Source organism: Anomaloglossus baeobatrachus, chromosome 3, assembly GCF_048569485.1.
Source record: "Anomaloglossus baeobatrachus isolate aAnoBae1 chromosome 3, aAnoBae1.hap1, whole genome shotgun sequence".
NCBI classification, from domain to species: domain Eukaryota; kingdom Metazoa; phylum Chordata; class Amphibia; order Anura; family Aromobatidae; genus Anomaloglossus; species Anomaloglossus baeobatrachus.
Genome location: NC_134355.1, coordinates 350,304,184 through 350,325,602, shown reverse-complemented (window position 1 = coordinate 350,325,602; position 21,419 = coordinate 350,304,184). Strand labels below are relative to the sequence as shown.

Genomic DNA, 21,419 nt, shown 5'->3' with positions numbered 1-21,419 from the left:
ACCAGATCTAACAAGTGCAAATCCTTTTCACACTGGTGAACTGGATGAGGACAAAAAGAGGGTAAGGAGATATCCTGATTGAGATGAAAGGGGGATACCACCTTAGGGAGAAATTCCGGAACCGGACGCAGAACCACCTTGTCCTGGTGAAACACCAGGAAAGGGGCTTTGCATGACAGCGCCGCTAGCTCAGACACTCTCCGAAGTGATGTGACTGCTACTAGGAAGACCACTTTCTGCGAAAGGCGTGAGAGAGAAATATCCTTCATTGGCTCGAAAGGTGGTTTCTGAAGAGCCATCAGCACCCTGTTCAGATCCCAGGGTTCTAACGGCCACTTGTAAGGAGGGACTATGTGACAAACCCCCTGCAGGAACGTGCGTACCTGTGGAAGTCTGGCCAGGCGCTTCTGAAAAAACACAGAGAGCGCTGAGACTTGTCCCTTAAGAGAGCCGAGCGACAACCCTTTTTCCAATCCGGATTGAAGGAAGGAAAGAAAAGTGGGCAAGGCAAATGGCCAGGGAGAAAAACCCTGATCAGAGCACCAAGATATCCTCCACGTCCTGTGGTAGATCTTGGCGGACGTTGGTTTCCTAGCCTGTCTCATAGTGGCAATGACCTCTTGAGATAACCCTGAAGACGCTAGGATCCAGGACTCAATGGCCACACAGTCAGGTTGAGGGCCGCAGAATTCAGATGGAAAAACGGCCCTTGAGACAGCAAGTCTGGTCGGTCTGGTAGTGCCCACGGTTGGCCCACCGTGAGATGCCACAGATCCGGGTACCACGACCTCCTCGGCCAGTCTGGCGCGACGAGGATGGCGCGGCGGCAGTCGGACCTGATCTTGCGTAACACTCTGGGCAACAGTGCCAGAGGAGGAAACACATAAGGGAGTTGAAACTGCGACCAATCCTGAACTAAGGCGTCTGCCGCCAGAGCTCTGTGATCTTGAGACCGTGCCATGAATGTTGGGACCTTGTTGTTGTGCCGGGACGCCATTAGGTCGACGTCCGGCATCCCCCAGCGGCAACAGATCTCCTGAAACACGTCCGGGTGAAGGGACCATTCCCCTGCGTCCATGCCCTGGCGACTGAGAAAGTCTGCTTCCCAGTTTTCTACGCCCGGGATGTGAACTGCGGATATGGTGGAGGCCGTGGCTTCCACCCACATCAGAATCCGCCGGACTTCCTGGAAGGCTTGCCGACTGCGTGTTCCCCCTTGGTGGTTGATGTATGCCACCGCTGTGGAGTTGTCCGACTGAATTCGGATCTGCTTGCCTTCCAGCCACGGCTGGAACGCCTTTAGGGCAAGATACACTGCCCTTATCTCCAGAACATTGATCTGAAGGGAGGACTCTGTCGAAGTCCAGGTTCCCTGAGCCCTGTGGTGGAGAAAGACCGCTCCCCACCCTGACAGGCTCGCGTCCGTCGTGACCACAGCCCATGATGGGGGAAGGAAGGATTTCCCCTTCGACAGAGTAGTGGGGAGAAGCCACCACTGAAGGGAAGCCTTGGCTGCCCGTGAAAGGGAGACGTTCCTGTCGAGGGACGTCGACTTCCTGTCCCATTTGCGGAGAATGTCCCATTGAAGTGGACGCAGATGAAACTGCGCAAAAGGAACTGCCTCCATTGCTGCTACCATCTTCCCTAGGAAGTGCATGAGGCGCCTCAGGGGGTGTGACTGGCCTTGAAGGAGAGATTGCACCCCTGTCTGTAGTGAACGCTGTTTGTCCAGCGGAAGCTTCACCATCGCTGAGAGAGTATGAAACTCCATGCCAAGATATGTCAGTGATTGGGCCGGTGTCAGATTTGACTTTGGAAAATTGATGATCCACCCGAAACTCTGGAGAGTCTCCAGAGCAATGTCCAGGCTGCGTTGGCATGCCACTTGAGAGGGTGCCTTGACCAGCAGATCGTCTAAGTAAGGGATCACCGAGTGTCCCTGAGAGTGTAGGACTGCTACCACTGCTGCCATGACCTTGGTGAAGACCCGTGGTGCTGTCGCCAGGCCGAAAGGCAGTGCCACGAACTGAAGGTGTTCGTCCCCTATTGCGAAACGCAGGAAGCGCTGATGCTCTGGTGCAATCGGTACGTGGAGATAAGCATCTTTGATGTCGATTGATGCCAGGAAGTCTCCTTGGGACATTGAGGCGATGACGGAGCGGAGCGATTCCATCCGGAACCGCCTGGTTTTTACGTGTTTGTTGAGCAGTTTTAGGTCCAGAACAGGACGGAAGGATCCGTCCTTTTTCGGTACCACAAACAAGTTGGAGTAAAAACCGTGACCCTGTTGCTGAAGAGGAACAGGGATCACCACTCCTTCCGCCTTCAGAGTGCACACCGCCTGAAGAAGAGCATCGGCTCTCTCGGGGGGCGGAGATGTTCTGAAAAATCGAGTCGGAGGACGAGAGCTGAACTCTATCCTGTAACCGTGGGATAGAATGTCTCTCACCCATCGGTCTTTTAGCTGTGGCAGCCAGGCGTCGCAAAAGCGGGAAAGCCTGCCACCGACCGAGGATGCGGTGTGAGGAGGCCGAAAGTCATGAGGAGGCCGCCTTGGGAGCGGTTCCTCCGGCGGTCTTTTTAGGACGTGACTTAGACCGCCATGAATCGGAGTTCCTCTGATCCTTTTGAGGCCTTTTGGACGAGGAGAACTGAGACCTTCCCGCGGGCCGAAAGGACCGAAACCTCGATTGTACCTTCCGTGGTTGAGGTCTGTTTGGTTTGGACTGGGGTAAGGATGAGTCCTTTCCCTTGGATTGTTTAATGATTTCATCCAATCGCTCACCAAACAGGCGGTCGCCAGAAAATGGCAAACCGGTTAAGAACTTTTTGGAAGCAGAGTCTGCCTTCCATTCACGTAGCCACATGGCCCTGCGGACTGCCACCGAATTGGCGGATGCTACCGCCGTACGGCTCGTAGAGTCCAGGACAGCATTAATGGCGTAGGACGCAAACGCCGACGCCTGAGAGGTTAAGGACACCACTTGCGGAGCAGATGTACGTGTGACTGCATTAATCTGCGCCTGACAAGCTGAGATAGCTTGGAGTGCCCAGACAGCTGCGAATGCTGGAGCAAAAGACGCGCCGATAGCTTCATAGATGGATTTCAACCATAGCTCCATCTGTCTGTCAGTGGCATCCTTGAGTGAAGCCCCATCTTCCACTGCTACTATGGATCTAGCCGCCAGTCTGGAGACAGGAGGATCCACCTTAGGACACTGAGCCCAGCCCTTGACAACGTCAGGGGGGAAGGGATAACGTGTATCCTTAAGGCGCTTGGAAAAACGCTTATCTGGACAAGCTCGGTGTTTCTGGACTGCCTCTCTGAAGTCAGAGTGATCCAGAAACATACTCAGTGTACGCTTGGGAGACCTGAAACGGAATTTCTCCTGCTGAGAAGCTGACTCCTCAATTGTAGGAGCTGGTGGAGAAATATCCAACACCTGATTGATGGTTGCTATAAGGTCATTCACTATGGCGTCACCATCAGGTGTATCCAGGTTGAAAGCGGTCTCAGGATCAGAATCCTGATCTGCTACCTCCGCTTCATCATCCAGAGAGTCCTCCTGCTGAGACCCTGAACAGTGTGATGAAGTCGAGTGAATTTCTCAGCGAGCCCGCTTAGGCGGCCTGGGACTGCGGTCCCTGTCAGAGACCTCACCCTGGGACCCATGGGTCACCCCAGGAGCACTTTGCTGCTCCAATTGAGGGGGGCCTGGGGTCAATGATTGAACAGTGCCCGGGGCCTGAGTCACCGGTCTGGACTGTAAGGCTTCTAGTATCCTAGCAGACCATTTATCCATACTCTCAGACAGTTTGTCAGCAAATACTGCAAACTCCGTCCCTGTCACCTGGACAGTGGTAGCAGGTGGTTCCACCTGGGCCACCAGTAGCAGAGGCTCCGGCTGAGTAAGTGCCACAGGGGCCGAGCATTGCACACAATGAGGGTCAGTGGAACCTGCCGGTAGTATAGCCGCACATGAGGTACAGGTTGCAAAGTAAGCCTGTGCTTTGGCACCCTTGCTTTTTGCGGACGACATGCTGTTGTCTCCTCTGAGTACAATCCAGGAGGGTATATAGCCAAAAATCAACAGTGCGACCGTACAGTGTAAATGTATAGCATATAAGCATATATATATATGTACACTCCAGCACTAAGTGGGGCCAGCACCTCAGGTGCTGCTTACCGACCGCTCAAAGCGGTTGTGTGATCGCCAGATTCCCTGCCTGGGCCTCCCAGAGCCTGTTGTCTCTCCTCTCCAGCGTCAGAAGTGCTGACAGGAATGGCTGCCGGCGTTCTGTGGGGAGGAGGGGGCCGTGGGCGTGCCTGTAAAAGTGCGGGAATCTGATGTCCCACTGAGCTGAGTGAGGGGGGAGGAGGATACAGAGTATGCTCCAGCCCTCAGCGCTGACGTCCTGTGCAGCGTCCCGCCCTTCCCCTGACTGACAGGCCTGGGGGCGGGAATATGCGATACTAGGCCGCAAAAGCCGGGGACTAAAGTTATAAGCGCGGCCGGCATATAAGCGCGGCCGGCGCGGTAGTCCCCGGCGCACTAACACACCCAGCAGTGCTGCAGTGTATATGGCACAAGCGCTCCATGCGCGGTCCCCACGGGGACACAGAGTACCTCACAGTAGCAGGGCCTTGTCCCTGACGATACCCGGCTCCTGTCCAGCAGATTCCCCAGGGGCTGCGGAGGGAGCACGGTCCCAGTGCCTTGAGACCGATTAGGATCCCACTTCACCCAGAGCCCATTAAGGGATGGGGAAGGAAAACAGCATGTGGCTCCTGCCTATGTACCCGCAATGGGTACCTCAACCTTAACAGCACCGCCGACCAGAGTGGGGTGAGAAGGGAGCATGCTGGGGGCCCTGTTATGGGCCCTCTTTTCTTCCATCCGACATAGTCAGCAGCTGCTGCTGACTAAGATGTGGAGCTATGCGTGCATGTGTGCCTCCTTCGCACAAAGCATAAAAACTGAGGAGCCCGTGATGCACGGGGGGTGTATAGGCAGAAGGGGAGGGGCTTTACACTTTTAAGTGTAATACTTTGTGTGGCCTCCGGAGGCAGAAGCTATAGACCCCAATTGTCTGGGTCTCCCAATGGAGCGACAAAGAAAAAAAAAAATTATGTCCAGGATAAAGAGAATTTTGTTACTTACCGTAAATTCTTTTTCTTATAGTTCCGACATGGGAGACCCAGACCATGGGTGTATAGCTTCTGCCTCCGGAGGACACACAAAGTACTACACTCAAACGTGTAGCTCCTCCCTCCTAGCATATACACCCCCTGGTAGCCAGTCCTAGCCAGTTTAGTGCAAAAGCTGAAGGAGGACATCCACCCATAAGTAGAGATAGAGTAAAACTCGGAAAGACCGGAACTCTGTCTACTAACAACAGCCGGTGAAACACACGGAACAAAAAACTGCCAACAGGCAACAGGGAGGGTGCTGGGTCTCCCATGTCGGAACTATAAGAAAAAGAATTTACGGTAAGTAACAAAATTCTCTTTTTCTTCATCGTTCCTTATGGGAGACCCAGACCATGGGACGTTCTAAAGCAGTCCATGGGTGGGAATAAACAGAAAAACTGAGAAGTAGGCGAAACCTAACTTCACAAATGGGCGACAGCCGCCTGAAGGATGCGTCTGCCCAAGCTCGCATCTGCCGAAGCAAGAGCATGCACGTGGTAGTGCTACGAAAAGGTATACAGACTAGTCCAAGTGGCAGTCTGACAGACCTGCTGAGCCATAGCCTGTGCCTGAAAACCTAAGAGGCACCGACAGCTCTGGTCAAGTGTGCCTTGATCCCCGGCGGGAGAGGCACTTGAGTACACTGGTAGGTATTGGGAAAAAGACCGACCTAAACCAACGAGCCAGGGTCGGCTTAAATGCCGAAAGGCCCTTACGCTGACCAGCGGTCAGCACAAAAGAAAGGTGCACCGCCTAAGAACAGCGGTGCGAAACACATAGACCCGGAGCGCCCGCACCAGATCCAGAGTATGCAACGCCCTTTCAAAGCGATGAACAGGAGCCGGACAAAAGGAAGGCAGGGAAAATTAAGGTGGCAGCAACCACCTTAGGGAGAAAGTCCGGAGTCGGACGGAGAACCACCTTGTCTTGATGAAGGGAGGACTCCGAAGAGAGTGCAGCCAAAACAGAGACTCCCTTGAGGGAAGTCATGGCCACTAGAAAGACCACTTTCTGTGAAAGACTAAACAAAGCAACCTCCCTAAGAGGCTCAAAGGGGGGTTTCCGGAAGCTGTGGGGACCGAATTAAGGTCCCAGGGCTCCAAGAGCCGCCGGTAAGGCGGAATGATGTGAGATGCGCCCTGCATGAAGGAGCGCACCTGGGCCAGCTGGGCGATACGCCGCTGGCACGACACCGACAGAGCCGAGACCTGTCCCTTAAGGAATTGAGGGATAGTCCTAGCGGCAGGCCGGACTGTAGAAGGGACAGGAGGGTCGGCAAGGCCAAAAGGCCAAAGGATACTTCCGAGCTCGAGTCATAGTGGAGATGACTTCAGGAGGGATACCAAAAGTCGTCAAGATCCATGACTCAAACGCCACGCCGTCAAACTGAGAGCCGTAGGTTCTGGCGGAAGGACGGACCTCGTGAGAGAAGGTCTGGACAGTCCGGGAGATGCTATGGCACCTCTACGGACAGACGGAGCAGGTCAGGGTACCAAGCTTGCCTGGGTCAGTCTGGAGTAATGAGAATGACCCGACGGCCCTCCTTTCTGATCTTGCGCAGGACTCTGGGCAAGAACTAGAGGGTGAAACACGTAAGACAGACGAAGCTGGGACCAAACTTGAACCAGTGCGTCTGCCGCAAAAACCTGAGGATCGTAGAGCCACGGTTTGACGGCAGAACAATCTGCCTCCCAGTTTTCCACGTCTGGGATGTGGGCTGCGGATATGGTGGACTAGGAGTCCTCCGTCCACTGAAGAATGCGATGAACCTCCAACATTGCCAGGCGGCTGAGTGCCCCGCCCTGGAGGTTGATGTAGGCAACGCTGTAGCGTTGTCTGACTGGACTCGAATGTGTCTGGCCGCCAACCGATGGTGAAAAGCTTAGAGAGCTAGAAACACAGCTCTGATTTCCAGCACATTGATCCAGAGGGCTGATTCGGACAGAGTCCAAGTGCCCTGCGCTCCATGGTGGAGATATACTGCTCCCCAGCCGGATAGACTAGCATCTTGGTGAGGATCACCCGGGATGGAGCCAAAAAGGAGCGTCCCTGAGACAGAGGGGACGATGCCACCATTGAAATGAGCCCCTGGTCTGTGGCAAAGCCACCGACCCGAGGAAGGAGGAAGTCCGCTTGTTCCGACAGCGGAAAAACATCCAGCCGTAGAGGACGCAGATGGAACTGGGCAAGGGAATTGCTTCCATTGACACCACCATCTGATCCAGCACCTGTATTAGGTGCCTGATGGAACGACGTCGACCGCCAGCGGAGGAACTGCTGTTTGACTAAGGGCAGATTCACAAGTGCCGACAGAGTCTCGAATTGCGTCCCTGGGTCTGTGAACTTCTGGGTCGAAGTCAGAGTGGACTTGGACAGAATGACAAACCACCCGAATTGGTTAGAGTGGCGAGAGTGAGCGAGGCACTCCGCTAACAGTCTGCACTGGATGAAACCCAGAGCAGAAGGCTGTCCTGGACAAAAAGATCACTGCCAACCCCTAGAGGTGCAGGACCGCAATCACAGCTGCCCCGACCTTGAGAATACTCGAGGGGCCGTGGCTAACCCAAAGGGAAGAGCCACGAATTGGACCACTCTGATTGCAAAACGTAGCCAACGCTGGTGTGAAACTGCGATTGGCATATGCAGATAGGCATCTCTGATGTCGATGGATGCTAGGGAATCTCCTTGGGTCAGTGATTGATCGCAGAGACTCTATGCGAAACTGCCGCACCTGAACATGCTTGAGAAGCTTGAGATCCAGGTCGGAAGGCACCGCCCCCCTCGGGTACTAGGAATAGATTTAAGCAGAAATCTCAGAACCGTTCCCAGACGGGAACCGGTACAATTACCCCAGTGGCCTGCAAGAATGTCACAGCCTGTGAGAAGGCGGCGGCCTTGGAGCAGAGGGGAGTTGACAGAAAAAATCTGTTTGGCGGCTATCCTGTAGCCGTGGGAGATGGTATCTCGCACCCACTGATCGGAGACGTGTTAAAATCATACGTCGCCAAGTGGGAGAGCCTGCCACCGACCAAGGACGTTGCTGGCGTGGCCAGATAGTCAGGAGGAGGCTGACTTAGTGGCAGCATGTCCTGCGGTCTTCTCGCGCGCCATTTGTGTTTACGATCCTTGGCTGAGCCAGTGGGCAAGGCCGAGGGGCTTAGAGAACGATCAGATGGAGGAACAAAAAGAACGAAACCTCGACTGATTCCTGCCCTGGACAGGTTTCCTGGTTTAGGTTTGTGGCATGGAAGAAACTCTTCCCGCCAAGAGCTTCCTTAATAATTTCATCCAGTTGTTCCCGAACAGTCTGGTCCCAGCAAAAGGGAGCCCAGCAAGGAACTTCTTTAGAAGCATCCGCCGTCCACTTCCGAAGCCACAGGAGCCTGCGGATAGCGAGAAAATTAGCCGAGGCCACCGCAGTGCGGTGAGAGCCTCCAGCATGGCAGACATGGTACAGGATGAAAAGACTGAAGTCTGGAAGTTAAGGCAACCATTTCGGGCAAAGAGTCCCTATGAGGGAATGCATTTCCTCTAGAGAAGCAGAGATGGCTTTGAAAGCCGCACTGCTGCAAATGGGGAGAACGAGGCCCCTGCCGCCTCCATACAGATTTGGCCAGAAGGACAAACTTGCGGACAGCAAAACCGTAAGTGAAGAGCCATCAGCCACTGATACAACGTCCGGGCTGAGAGTCTAAACACCGGAGGGACCACCTTTGGTGAATGAGCCCACTCCTTGACCACCGCTGGTGGAAGGGGAAAACTGTCATCAGAACCACGCTTTGGGAAGCGTTTGCCAGAGCAGACCCTGAGCTTGGTCACAGTGGCCTGAAAACTGGAGTGGTGAAGGAACACACTCCTTATTCTCTTAGGCAAGGTAAACTGGTGGCCTGTTGCCAGAGAAGTTCGCTCCTCTGATACTGGCGGATTGAGGTCCAGTACAGAATTAATGTACAGAATTAATGTACAGTGGGATCCTTAGAGAGGTGCCGTCAGCCACTGATACAACTATCCGGGCTGAAATACTAGACACCGGAGGGACCTCCCTTGGTGAATGAGCCCACTCCTTGACCACCTCTGGTGGAAGGAGGAAACAGTCATCAGAACCACGCATTGGGAGCGTCTGTCAGGACAGGCTCTGGGCTTGGTCACAGTGGGCTGAAAACTGGAGTGGTTAAGGCACACACTCCTTGTTCTCTTAAGGTATACTGACGCCTTTTCTGCCAGAGAGGGATACTCCCCTGATTCAGGCGGATTGAGGTCCAGTACAAATATAATGGACGCAATCAAATCATTAGCATCTGCGTCACCTTCGGACAGATCAATGGTACATTAAGTAGCGTCCGAGCCCCCAGTAAAGACATCCTCCTCGTCCAGTGAGTCAGCTCGTGAATCAGAGCTGCGGGACGGGTAAGGACAGGGGACCCTGCGTCTCCATTTTAGGAGGACGGGGTCTGAAAACCAGATGAAGAGACCTCTAAGAGCTTGCTGAGCGAGCCGTAGCAGCAGAAGCGCCCTGAGAAGGGGGCTAATGCATGCTCAGCACCCCCGGAGCAGCTGGAGGACCACTGACGAGCCTCCAGGCTGAGGGACCACTGTGTTTATGTGCTCAGTACAGGCAGTACGAGTCTACATGCAGCATATTAAGAACAGCCTTGCAGCCTTGCTCTGATGTGAGACATGCTGCAGAGGTGGGGGCTCTGTGAGGGAATGCATCTCCAGAATGACCCCCAGCAGAGTATAAAAACAGAGAATATAAGCAGCTGCACAACTGGAGGTTGTGGCTGCAAGACCGTTTAACATACATCTCTGTGCCCTCCAGTCCCCCAGCCCTGGCCCCCACTTGTCACAATGAGGTATCTCTGTGCCTATGCAGACACTGAGAATGCTGAGAAAATGGCGACCGGAGCGCAGGCGAGGGGGCGGGGCTTACTGAGAGCGGGCAAATGAGGTATACAGGGGAGGGAATCCTTCCTCAGTGAGGAGTGTCCGCTCCCTGTGCTGAACAGCCGCTGGGCGGAGCCACACTGTCCCTCTGCATGACTGACATGCAGAGGGAGTGAAACCGAAACTAGGCCTCAGGCGAAGCCGGGGCCTAGATTTAAACATGCGGCCAGCGTGCAGGCACCATCGGCGCGGTTCTCCAGTGAAAACTGGAGAACCGGCCGGAAATGTTACCCCAGACATATAACACACTCCCCCCAATAAATAAAGTACAAGGGACCCTGGAAAGACCACTTTCAGTGGTAAAAACGTCTCATACTTAGCTTTTGAGACGCAGGTGCCAGGTCCCTGGGGGGGGGTTAAATGCTCCGTCCGACAGGATCCTGAACAGGGCTGCGGATGGAGACCGGTCTCCTGCAAAGCAGTGAGAACCGAGTTGGCTCCCACTTCAGCCAGAGCCCCAGGGGATGGTGAAGGAGCGCGGCATGTGAAGGCTCCAGCCTTGTAAAGTCAACCTTAACAGCACCGCCGACACAGTGGGGTGAGAAGGGACATGCCGGGAGTCCAGATTGGACCCGCTTTTCTTCCAAATCTTTGAAATCCAAAAAATCAAAAATCAAAAATCAGAGAATGCATGTGTGTGTGTGACCTCCTGAACACAAAGCATTGAACTGGCTAGGACTGGCTACCAGGGGGTGTATATGCTAGGAGGGAGGAGCTACACGTTTCAGTGTAGTACTTTGTGTGTCCTCCGGAGGCAGAAGCTATACACCCATGGTCTGGGTCTCCCATAAGGAACGATGAAGAAATAAAATAATTACTTTTGTGGTGATGATAAAAAAAAAAATTAAAAAAAAACCGCAAATGCTAATTTTTCATCAATAATTAGCAAAAAAAACATAAAAATTAAATGAAATTTTGCCTTAAAAAAACTATCCTCTTAGTAACAAACTGGTTAGCAAAAGACATGACAGGCCAACTCCCGGACAGCTCTGAACTTTGTTTTTTTTTTGTTTTTGGGGGGTCTGTGGTTTTGTTACCTAAGTGTGTAAAGTACATTTTCACATGACTAAATAAACCATATACTTTATGCAGTTTTCCATCTATTTTGATAAAATATTTGCAGTTCCTACTTCTCACCAAATTTTTGCTGTAATACTCCCACAGTACCGTGGCCACTGTTAGATTTGGCTCCCAGAGGTCACACAAGGACAAGCAGCACTGGAGATGCATCCGCAGTTGGTCCTCCAGGATCCCGGACTGTAAAGTATGAACACAATACAATTATTATTCCAACTAATCACAATTCTTAACAATAATGGTAGCCAAAAAATAAAGGAATGCTGACTAGGAATACAATCCGTGTCATAACCCGCTTTAGTAGGCCATAGCACACCTGCATATCACTGGACTTCTTTAAAAGGTCTTCCACAAACTTCCAATTTGATGTTATTTCAATCTGATGAAAAAAGTAGCAAAAAATATGCAATTTTAATTTATAAAACTCCAAATATTACTTACTGTCCATTAAGCATCAATGAGAGCCTGCCACCAAATTGCAAGTATTCTGTATTTGGTTCCATCATTATAGACATTCATTGACAGGGCAAGTTTTCCTCTTTCGCTCTCTTGAAGGGGTGTCACTTCTGACGTCATGCTGATTGACAGATGGTTACCAGCCATTAGGCAGTGGGATGCCTGCAGGACATCAGCAGAGACACCCTGTCTACAGAGAGGAGCGAAAGAGAAGACTCTACTCTGTAGACGCGAGGTCAGTAGATCCCGAAAATTGCTAGCAGGATCGATATGTGACCACCAGATCGATTCCAGGCAGAACATGCAGGTAGTGATCAGCTATCTGCCTGGTAAAAACAATTCTTGGATAAACCCTTTAACAAATGGATAATATTCATTAAGGTTTCTGCCATTGTTCAGGATTTGGTGCTGAAAACCACTCAGACACCCACCCACAGCATCTCACCAGATGCAACAAAAGTCCAATTCTCACATCGATTACCAAGAATAAAAACAGACCGTTGCACACTGCAGTGCTTAGATATGTGGAATAATGAATAAGGAAATATAGACCTGCATTACTGTTATGAAAAAAACATGTAAAAATTAAGATACTGAGCACACAAAATTGCCAAGATTTTATGTGGGCCCAACAGCCAGTAACAAGGTGACCTCAGTTTTGTTGAGAACTAAAAGTGCCTGAGGCTGAAGGCAATTAAAACCAAAACAGAGGTATTAGTTTGATAGGGACCCATCAAAAATTAGATATTCTTGCCGCTGGCTGTTGGGCTCACAAATTCTGGCCAATTCTGTGTGCCAAGTATCTTAATTTTTAGGCCTTGTTCACACACTGCATTTTTACCCGCTTTTTTTGCGTTTTTGATGCAGAAATTTCTTGAGAAAATGGTTGTAACCTTTCTGCAGACATTCCCCACCAAAACTTATGGAAAAAAAAAAAAATAGCTGTGTGCACACTGCGTTTTTTTCTCAAGAACATTCTTTCTGCAGAATTTGTTGAGAAAAAGAATGTGCATGTCACTTCTTTTCTGCTTGTACCTTCGTTTTTTTGCCAAAGATAGTGGAAAAACACGGACAAAAACGCACCAAAAACGCATGCGGTTTTCGGAGCGTTTTTTGACCGCACGTGCGCTAATCTTTCAGACTCAAGAGATTTCTTGAGAAAAATCCTTTTTCTAGTGTGAACAGAGCCTTACATGTTTTTCATAGTAGTAATGCATGCCTATATTCCTATATTCATTGTTCCACATATCTTAGCACTACAGAGTGCAACTGTCTCCTTTTGTTAACATGTTTCATATTCAGTTTGCAGCTGTGCACATTAGAAAGATTGGAGGTGCGATCAGTCTTTTTCTTAGAATGCAATAAAAATAGGCAAGCGTTTACAAACTGGTCAAAAGTGAAAAAAACCCAAACAAAATAAAAAAAAACACTCACATTTTTCTCTGCAATGCCATTGCGATCTAGTAGATATAACTGTGACAGATGTGAAATTAACCACCAGCAGAATCCCAGAGGATCTTTACACTGTACCACACTAAAAATGGGGTGTGCAGCGGGGTCACTAGATCCATGGAGTAAATGCCTCAATATAGTACTTATTAATGGCCAGAAACTCTAAAATAAAAATAAAATATACATGTAAATAAATCATGGGCTGTCTCATAAACTGCAGTGTACATGGGCATAATTAGGACTCCCTTGTTAACCCCCCATCTGTTTTCCTACGGTCATGTTGTTGTACGAGTGTAATTATTTTAGTGAACATATTTAATAAAAACTTTTGTTAACTTTATTCAAAGGAACATACAACCCAAAACAGCAAGACTGTATGGTGAAAAGACACAGGTTGTGCTATCCCAGCTTTGTAGAGGGGATTAGATTCACCCTGGCCTGTGCTGTACCATACACAGATAGGGCTCTTTTAATCTTTTATCCTGTATTCCATGATGTATTACACACCAAATTTACCAAAACAGTATACATGGTTTGCACAAAGTTAAAAAAAATTTTGGGGACTTTTTCCTGTCTTAAGTCATTTTTTTAGAGGAAAAAGTCACAGCTTTCGCAATATGTTGCAGATATTGGTCAAATTCATGGTATGAATGATATCACTCCAAGGGAGAGGGAGTATGTTTATACCAAGTACCGTGACTGACTCGCAAATGGTGAATCAGGCAAAAGCAAACATAACCTCCACCACAATGGTGAACTGAAGAAAAAAAAAAAAATAAATTTAATATATTTATTTATTAGAAAACAAGCAAACATGAACACGTATAAGACTGCAAAAAGGCACAAATGGAAAAATGAATTAGGGTACTTTCACACATCCGGATTTTTGCTCTGCGGCACAATACGGCGTTCTGCAGAAAAACCGCAACCGGCTTTTGCAACGCCGATTGCGGTTTTTTTTTGCATTGACTTACATTAGTGCCGCATTGTGCCGCAGGGGCTTGCGTTCGGTCCGGTTTTTGCCGCATGCGGCAGATGTAGCCGATGCGGCGGCCGGATCGAACGTACCCTGCAACGTTTTTTGCTCCGGCAAAAAACACCGCATCGCGCCGCATCCGGCCGCTGCGGCGCATTTTTCAATGCATCCCTATGGAGGCCGGATGCGGCGCGATGCGGAAAAAACCGCATCCGGTCGCCGCATGCGGTATTTTCCACTGCGCATGCTCAGTAGCATGCCGCAACCGGAAAAAACCGGACCGGCCGCATGTAAAAACTTATGCAAAGGATGCGGTGTTTTCACCGCATCCGTTGCATAGTTTTCACAGCCGGATTGAGCCGCAGGGCTCAAACCGGATGTGTGAAAGTAGCCTTAGGTGCAAAATGAAAAAGAAAAAGAAAAAAAAAAAAAAAAAAAAAGACAAAAACACTAATAAATCAACAAAAAGTGAGCTTTTCTGAAGCACATCACCACAATATAACTGAAGGGGAACAGACTTGGTGCAGTGCTGTATTAGGATGAAAATACGAGCAGACGTCTGACTCTCCTGCTCACCTCTGATGAAGAGCCTTTGCCTCTATGATCAAGAAGTTGAATAAGTAAAGTCCACATCTCCTTAATACAAGGACAAGAGTAAATATGACTGCTCAGAGCTTCAGAAGGGCGAACCTGATAGGAAAGCAAACAATGTTACAGACTTTAGATTTAGGGTACCGCCTCACTAAACGACGTACCAGCGATTCCGACCACGATACGACCTGGTCAGGATCGCTGGTACGTCGCTACAGTGTCGCTAGTGAGCTGTCAAACAGTCAAATCTTCCCAACGACGCAGCAACAATATCGGCGGTCGCTGGGACCCTGTCACATAGCACGATTCAAATCTTGATTAGTAACATAGGCGTACATCTAAATTTCCTTTTCCGTGCCCACTCTGCTCTGATTGGTGGTCGCACCTGCGTTGTGACTGGGCGGCCTTGCCTTTAGAGAAGGCACATAATAGTGTTTCCATCCTTGTCCATCCCACAGTCCCGATGTAGAATGGACTATATTACGATCTGCTGCCACACGCGGTCCAGGACAAGTGACTTCAGCCCTCTGAAATGTACTGCGATCTTCAAGCCAGAACAGGGGATGGAAGCAGCCAATCCGAACACAGTAGCGATCACCAATCGGAACAGAGAGGGCGCGGAAAACAACGAAGATGCACGCCTAGGTGAGTCGCGAACGAGGTCGTTGGGTAAGGAGCCCGACAACCAAAAAATTAACCAGAACAGGGTAACGATCAGCGATTTCACAGCAGGGGCCAGGTTGCTGCTTAGTGTCACACACAGCGAGATCGCTGATGAGGTCACTGGTGCGTCACAAAACCTGTGACTCAGTAGCGATCTCACTAACAATCTCGCTATGTGAGAAGTACCCCTTATGCTGGGTTCACACATAGCGACAGCGACGTCGCTGTTACGTCACCATTTTCTGTGATGTAACAGCGACCTTGTAAGTCGCTGTTATGATCGCTGCTTAGCTGTCAAACACAGCGACGCAGCAGCGATCATAACGTCGCTACATGTGCAGAGAGCAGGGAGCCGCGCACACTGCTTAGCGCTGGCTCCTTGCTCTCCTAGCTACAGTACACATCGGGTTAATTAACCCGATGTGTACTGCAGCTACATGTGCAGAGAGCAGGGAGCCGCGCACACTGCTTAGCGCTGGCTCCTTGCTCTCCTAGCTACAGTACACATCGGGTTAATTAACCCGATGTGTACTGCAGCTACATGTGCAGAGAGCAGGGAGCCGGCACTGGCAGCGAGAGCGGCGGAGGCTGGTAACGAAGGTAAATATCGGGTAACCAGGGAAAGGGCTTCCCTTGGTTACCCGATGTTTATCTTGGTTACAGCTCACCGCAGCTGCCAGATGCCGGCTCCTGCTCCCTGCTCGCTTCATTTCGTCGCTCTCTCGCTGTCACACACAGCGATGTGTGCGTCACAGCGGGAGAGCCCCTTTGAAGAAAACGAACCAGGGCTGTGTGTAACGAGCAGCGATCTCACAGCAGGGGCCAGATCGCTGCTCAGTGTCACACACAGCGAGATCGCTAATGGTCACTGTTGCGTCACCAAAACCGTGACGTAGCAGCGATTTCGGTAGCGATCTCGCTATGTGTGAAGCACACCTTAGGCTTGGAATCACAATCCTTATCACTTTCTTATAAGTATTGCACTACTAGAAAGATAAGCAACAGGACGTGTATTTAAAGTAGATCAGTCACCAGACTTCATACCATGACCTACATACATTAAGTAGATTTTACACCTAATCTAGATGGTGTACTTACTTTGAAGATCTATGCAAAAAGGCATTAAAAATCCTTTGTCAAAGTGTCCATGACATATATTAAAATGCTCATTTCTTTTAAAAGGTAACTAGACCGGCCTCATTGGGTCTACGATTCCTAAAAAATTGCATAGTCTTTGTATTGTGAAATCTGGTGACAGATCTTATTAATAAGGGGTTGTCTAGGACTTTTATATTGATGACCTATCCTTAAATAGATCTTGAAATAATAATAAGTTAAACATTTAGATTCCTTTAAAAAAACTTTTCCTGTTCTGAGATAACATTACATACCATATTTTCCGGCGTATAAGACGACTTTTTAACCACTGAAAATCTTCTCCAAAGTTGGGGGTCGTCTTATAGGCCAGGTGTCATCTTATAGGGCGTATATTAGGTAATTTCAAGCCCTCCCTGTCTCCAAGACTCTGCCTCTCAGATCTCGCTCCTGAGTGAAGCGGAGCAGGCGCATGTGAGGCAGGGTACCATATAAACTCTAGTATAAGCCGGGTTTTTCAGCCCATTTTTTTATGCTTAAAACGCCCTCTCCCCCCCCCTCCCCAGCTTATACTCGGGGGAGGTTCCCACAAAAAAAAAAAAAAAAAAATATATATATATATATTCTCACCCGTTCTTTGTTCCCGCAATGCCCTCAGCTGCTTCAGGCTGCCATCATGATTTACTGCAGTTGAATACTTTACGACAACGGTGCAGTGCATTCAGCTGCAGTAGAGCGCTGACTGCATTGGTTGCGATCATGGGAGGGTCTATGTGCCTGAGGTCCGCAAGAAGCACCCCTTGATGATCATGTCCGGTGCACAGAGCCGCCAACAGTTGAATGCTTTGCGGCATCAAGACCACATTTTTTGCTTAAAGTTTTTTTTTTCCCCTATTTTCCTCCTCTAAAACCAGGGTGCGTCTTATGGTCCGGTGCGTCTTATAGTCCTAAAAATACGGTAACTTTTTTCTGCACATCACCTTTAATGATTACACAATTTGTACAGTGTGGTGTGTGTGTTTTATCATTTACCTTGACACAAACATCTGTGCTGCGAGGTGCTAAAAAGTAGGAAGACAGCCAATAATGAAGTACCTTAGAATATTTAGTCGCTGCCAGAGCAATGAGACTGCACAGGAGGCTTTCACAGTGGTCCTCTAACAAGCTCACATTTGTTAAGTTTTCTCCAATCAGATTGATATATTGATGGGCATAAACAATTTGTCCTACGTATGAAAAAGAAAAAAATCAAACATTAAAGAGGTGCAAGAAAACGGTGACTGTTCTGCACTAAGGTAATAACGGTCTGCAGCTGAGAAACAGAAGATTTCTCTATACGTCTCTCCTTTTAAAGAGACTCTGCACAAAATAAATGAGAAGTGCTCTGTGCATCATGACAGAGAACAGAATTTACATACACCTTCCCATCCACTTATTTCATCCATCTCTGCCCTTCTGTCTCTATAAAGCCAGAGCTGTCAATTACAAAAGTGAAGGGGTGGAGGATGAGGAGGGAAAACAGGCAGGTGGGAAGGTGTGTATAAACGATTGGGTGCGCCATGATGCACTAGCGCCTGTGCTTGGTTTGAAGCTTCATTCTGTGCTGACAGAGTCACTTTAAAAAAAAAAGATTAGATTAGGGAGGCACTAAATCACAGACCAGGGCAGTCCTGTGTTGGTGGAACGGTTACGTCTCATCTCCTTGTGCTAGTGCAGACCGCGTAGTGGCTGATGCTGGATGCAGATGGGTGCCCGTAGGGAAGTTAACTTATTTATTACTACTCCAAGCCAATATTAACCCCTTAACGACCGCGGGCCGTAAAATTATGTCCTAGCGGTCATGTTACTGCCCGCGGTCTGCTAGCCGCAGCATGCTGCGATCGGCGCACATCTCAGCTGATTTTCACAGCTGAGATGTGTGCCTGCTAGGCACGAGCAGAATCGTTATCTGCTCGTGCCGTTTAGCCCCTTATATGGCGCTGTCAATATGTGACAGCGCCATTATAAGCGCGATCGCGGTAAACTTTTACTTAGCGCCCGATACCGGAAGTCACGTGACGCGATCACGTGACTTCGGGTAGTGGTCATGGTAGCACAGGGTCATGTGATGACTCCTGTACTACACATGAATTGATTTCACTTTCGCTGTGCCCGCGGCACAGTGAAAAGGAAAGTGAGCGTATCTGCTGTTTACAGCTATGTAGCTGTGATCAGCAGATAGTGCAGAGCGATCGGACTGCTGATCGCAATAGCCGCCTAGGGGGACTAGTAAAATAAAAAAAAATAAAAAAAAAAGTTTTAAAAAATTAAAAACAAAAAAACCTAAAAGTTCACCCCCCAGTCGTCTCATTGAAAATTAAAGGGTTAAAAAAATAAAAAATACACACACATTTGGTATCGCCGTGTTCAGAAACGCCCGATCTATCAAAATATAAAATCAATTAATCTGATCAGTATACGGCGTAGCGGCAAAAAAATTCCAAACGCCAAAATGACGTTTTTTTGTCGCCACAACTTTTGCGCAAAAATGCAATAAGAGGCCATCAAAACGTAGCATCTGCGCAAAAATGGTACCGTTAAAGACGTCAGCTCGAGATGCAAAAAATAAGCCATCACTGAGCCAAAGATCCCAAAAAATGAGAACACTACGGGTCACGGAATATGGTGTAAAACGTGCACCACCTTTTTCGGACAAACTTCCGATTTTTTTTTAACCCCTTATATAAAAGTAAACCTATACATGTTTGGTGTCTACGAACTCGCACTCACCTGAGGCATCACACCCACACATCAGTTTTACCATATAGTGAACACAGTGAATAAAATATCTCAAAAACAATAGTGCTATCGCACTTTTTTTGCAATTTTTCTGCATTTGGAATTTTTTTGCCGTTTTCTAGTACACTATATGGTAAAACTGATGGTTTCATTTAAAACTACAGCTCGTTCCGCAAAAAATGAGCCCTCACATGACCATATTGACTGAAAAATAAAAAAGTTACGTCTCTCAGAAAAAGTATGTCGAAAAAAAAAAAAACGGAAAGCGAAAAATCGGCCGGTCGTGAAGGGGTTAACATTTTTATTCCGTCCAGCTAACCCCTCTAATCCCTTCATGGCATCCCCTGTACATGTATGGCACCATGGGAGATGCATTCCCGCGAGCCACTGTACATGTATGGCGCCATCGAGATCATCAACGCGTGGAACAACGCGATTATGATCACATTGTGCAGAAGCGCTCTATGGGGACTTGTAGGGGTCCACCTTGAGCAGGATCTGGCACGCCTCCTGCCTGTGTGCCAGCCACTCATCTGATGCCCTGCAATATCAAAGCATCGCAGAGCATTAGATCAGAGATCAGGGTAGGGAGAGTTGATCTCTCATCCTGGGACTAGATATATATTATATATAAAAAAATACACACACATTTTACAAAAAAAAAAAAAAGTTTAAAAGTATTGTACAAATCTATAAAAAATAGAAAAAAAAAAAAAAAAATCAAAACCCCAACAATATTATACTAATAAAAACATATATTTTATATAAAAGACAAATAAGAGGTACATATTTGGTATCGCAGAGTTAAGAACGACCCGCTCTAGAAAACTTTAAAAACTGCTGTTTCATTATCCCGCTGAAAAAAAGTGGAATGAAGCTCAATCAAAAAGTCAAATGTAAAAACAAGAAAAAACAAAAAAACGATTGCTGAAAATCATCTCCTGCAAGCCCCCACTCAGCTCCATCCATAAATAAAAAAAAAAAGCAACAGCTCTTATAATATGGCAATGCAAAAACAATTATTTTTTTCTATAAAATTGTTTTTATGGTGTAAAGTAAGCAAAACATAAAAAAAACAAAACATACATGTGGTATTACTGTAATTGTACTGACCCGAAGAATAAAGCTGTCTTATTAATTTTACCACATGGTGAATGCCATAAAATAAAACAAAACTTCAGGGTTTGTTTTTTTTAATGTCCTAAATACTGGAATAGAGAGCAAATCAAAAAACATTGTGCCTTAAAATGGCACCAATAAAAACTTAAAATCACACAAAAAAACAAGCCCTCATATGACTTTTTGTATAAGAAAATAAAAACAAACTTTTGTTTGTCTGTGATAATAGCCAAATACTAAAGATTTTTTTCTTTAATGTTTGGCTATTATCATACACACACATACTTCTATAAATTCTCTCTCATATATATATATATATATATATATATATATATATATATATATATATATATATATATATATATATATATATATATATATATATATATATATATATATATATATATATATATATATATATATATATATATACACACACACACACACACACGTATATATACACATACATACACATACACACATACACAGTATATACATCTAGCTATAAATTCGATGCTGCTGTAATTGCACCGACTCGAACAATAAAGCCACCTTCTCACTTATACTGAACGGCGTAAAAAATAATTTATTTGTCCTTCCTCCCAAAGATTGCAGTAAGGCTTGGTTCACATTTATCCTGTGCTCTATTCTGAGCGCTTAAGTGTAAATTTCTGAAATACGCGATTCAGACAGAACATTCCCCCCATAATGAGGCAGAGGGGGTCCCCTTGGACTCATTCTTTGCAATGACCCAGAGTTATCTGCATTTTCAGTGGTTCTTAAAAATGTGGTCATCCACAGTTTTGTGCACTTCTAAAAAGGACACAATTGAACAGAGGCCAGACGGATACCAGAGTAAGGCTACATGTGTAAGGCTGGTTTCACACTACGTTTATTTAACATGCGTCAGGAAGGTTTTTTTGCTGCAAAAGCGGATCCTGCTTTTACAGCAAAAAACGCATGCAAACGCATCTGTTATTTTGCAGGATCCTGTCACTGGATGTTTAGGGGCGGGCATTGGAGTCATGTGATCGGGAGTGAGGGGAACTAGACTGGGAGCCGGCTTCTGACAGCTGC

General features: G+C 47.8%; 1 protein-coding gene across 1 annotated transcript in view; it reads right to left on the bottom strand.

The window, feature by feature from the left end:
• Positions 1 to 21,419, bottom strand: part of MMS22L (MMS22 like, DNA repair protein) — a 147,779-nt gene that overhangs the window by 94,377 nt on the left and 31,983 nt on the right. Inside the window, exons 7-11 of the mRNA XM_075340108.1 lie at positions 17,541 to 17,671; positions 14,673 to 14,786; positions 13,103 to 13,282; positions 11,529 to 11,591; positions 11,273 to 11,392 (exon numbers count right to left, since the gene is read on the bottom strand). Of these exons, the coding sequence (XP_075196223.1) occupies positions 11,273 to 11,392; positions 11,529 to 11,591; positions 13,103 to 13,282; positions 14,673 to 14,786; positions 17,541 to 17,671 (608 nt within the window). The remainder of the gene's footprint in view (positions 1 to 11,272; positions 11,393 to 11,528; positions 11,592 to 13,102; positions 13,283 to 14,672; positions 14,787 to 17,540; positions 17,672 to 21,419) is intronic.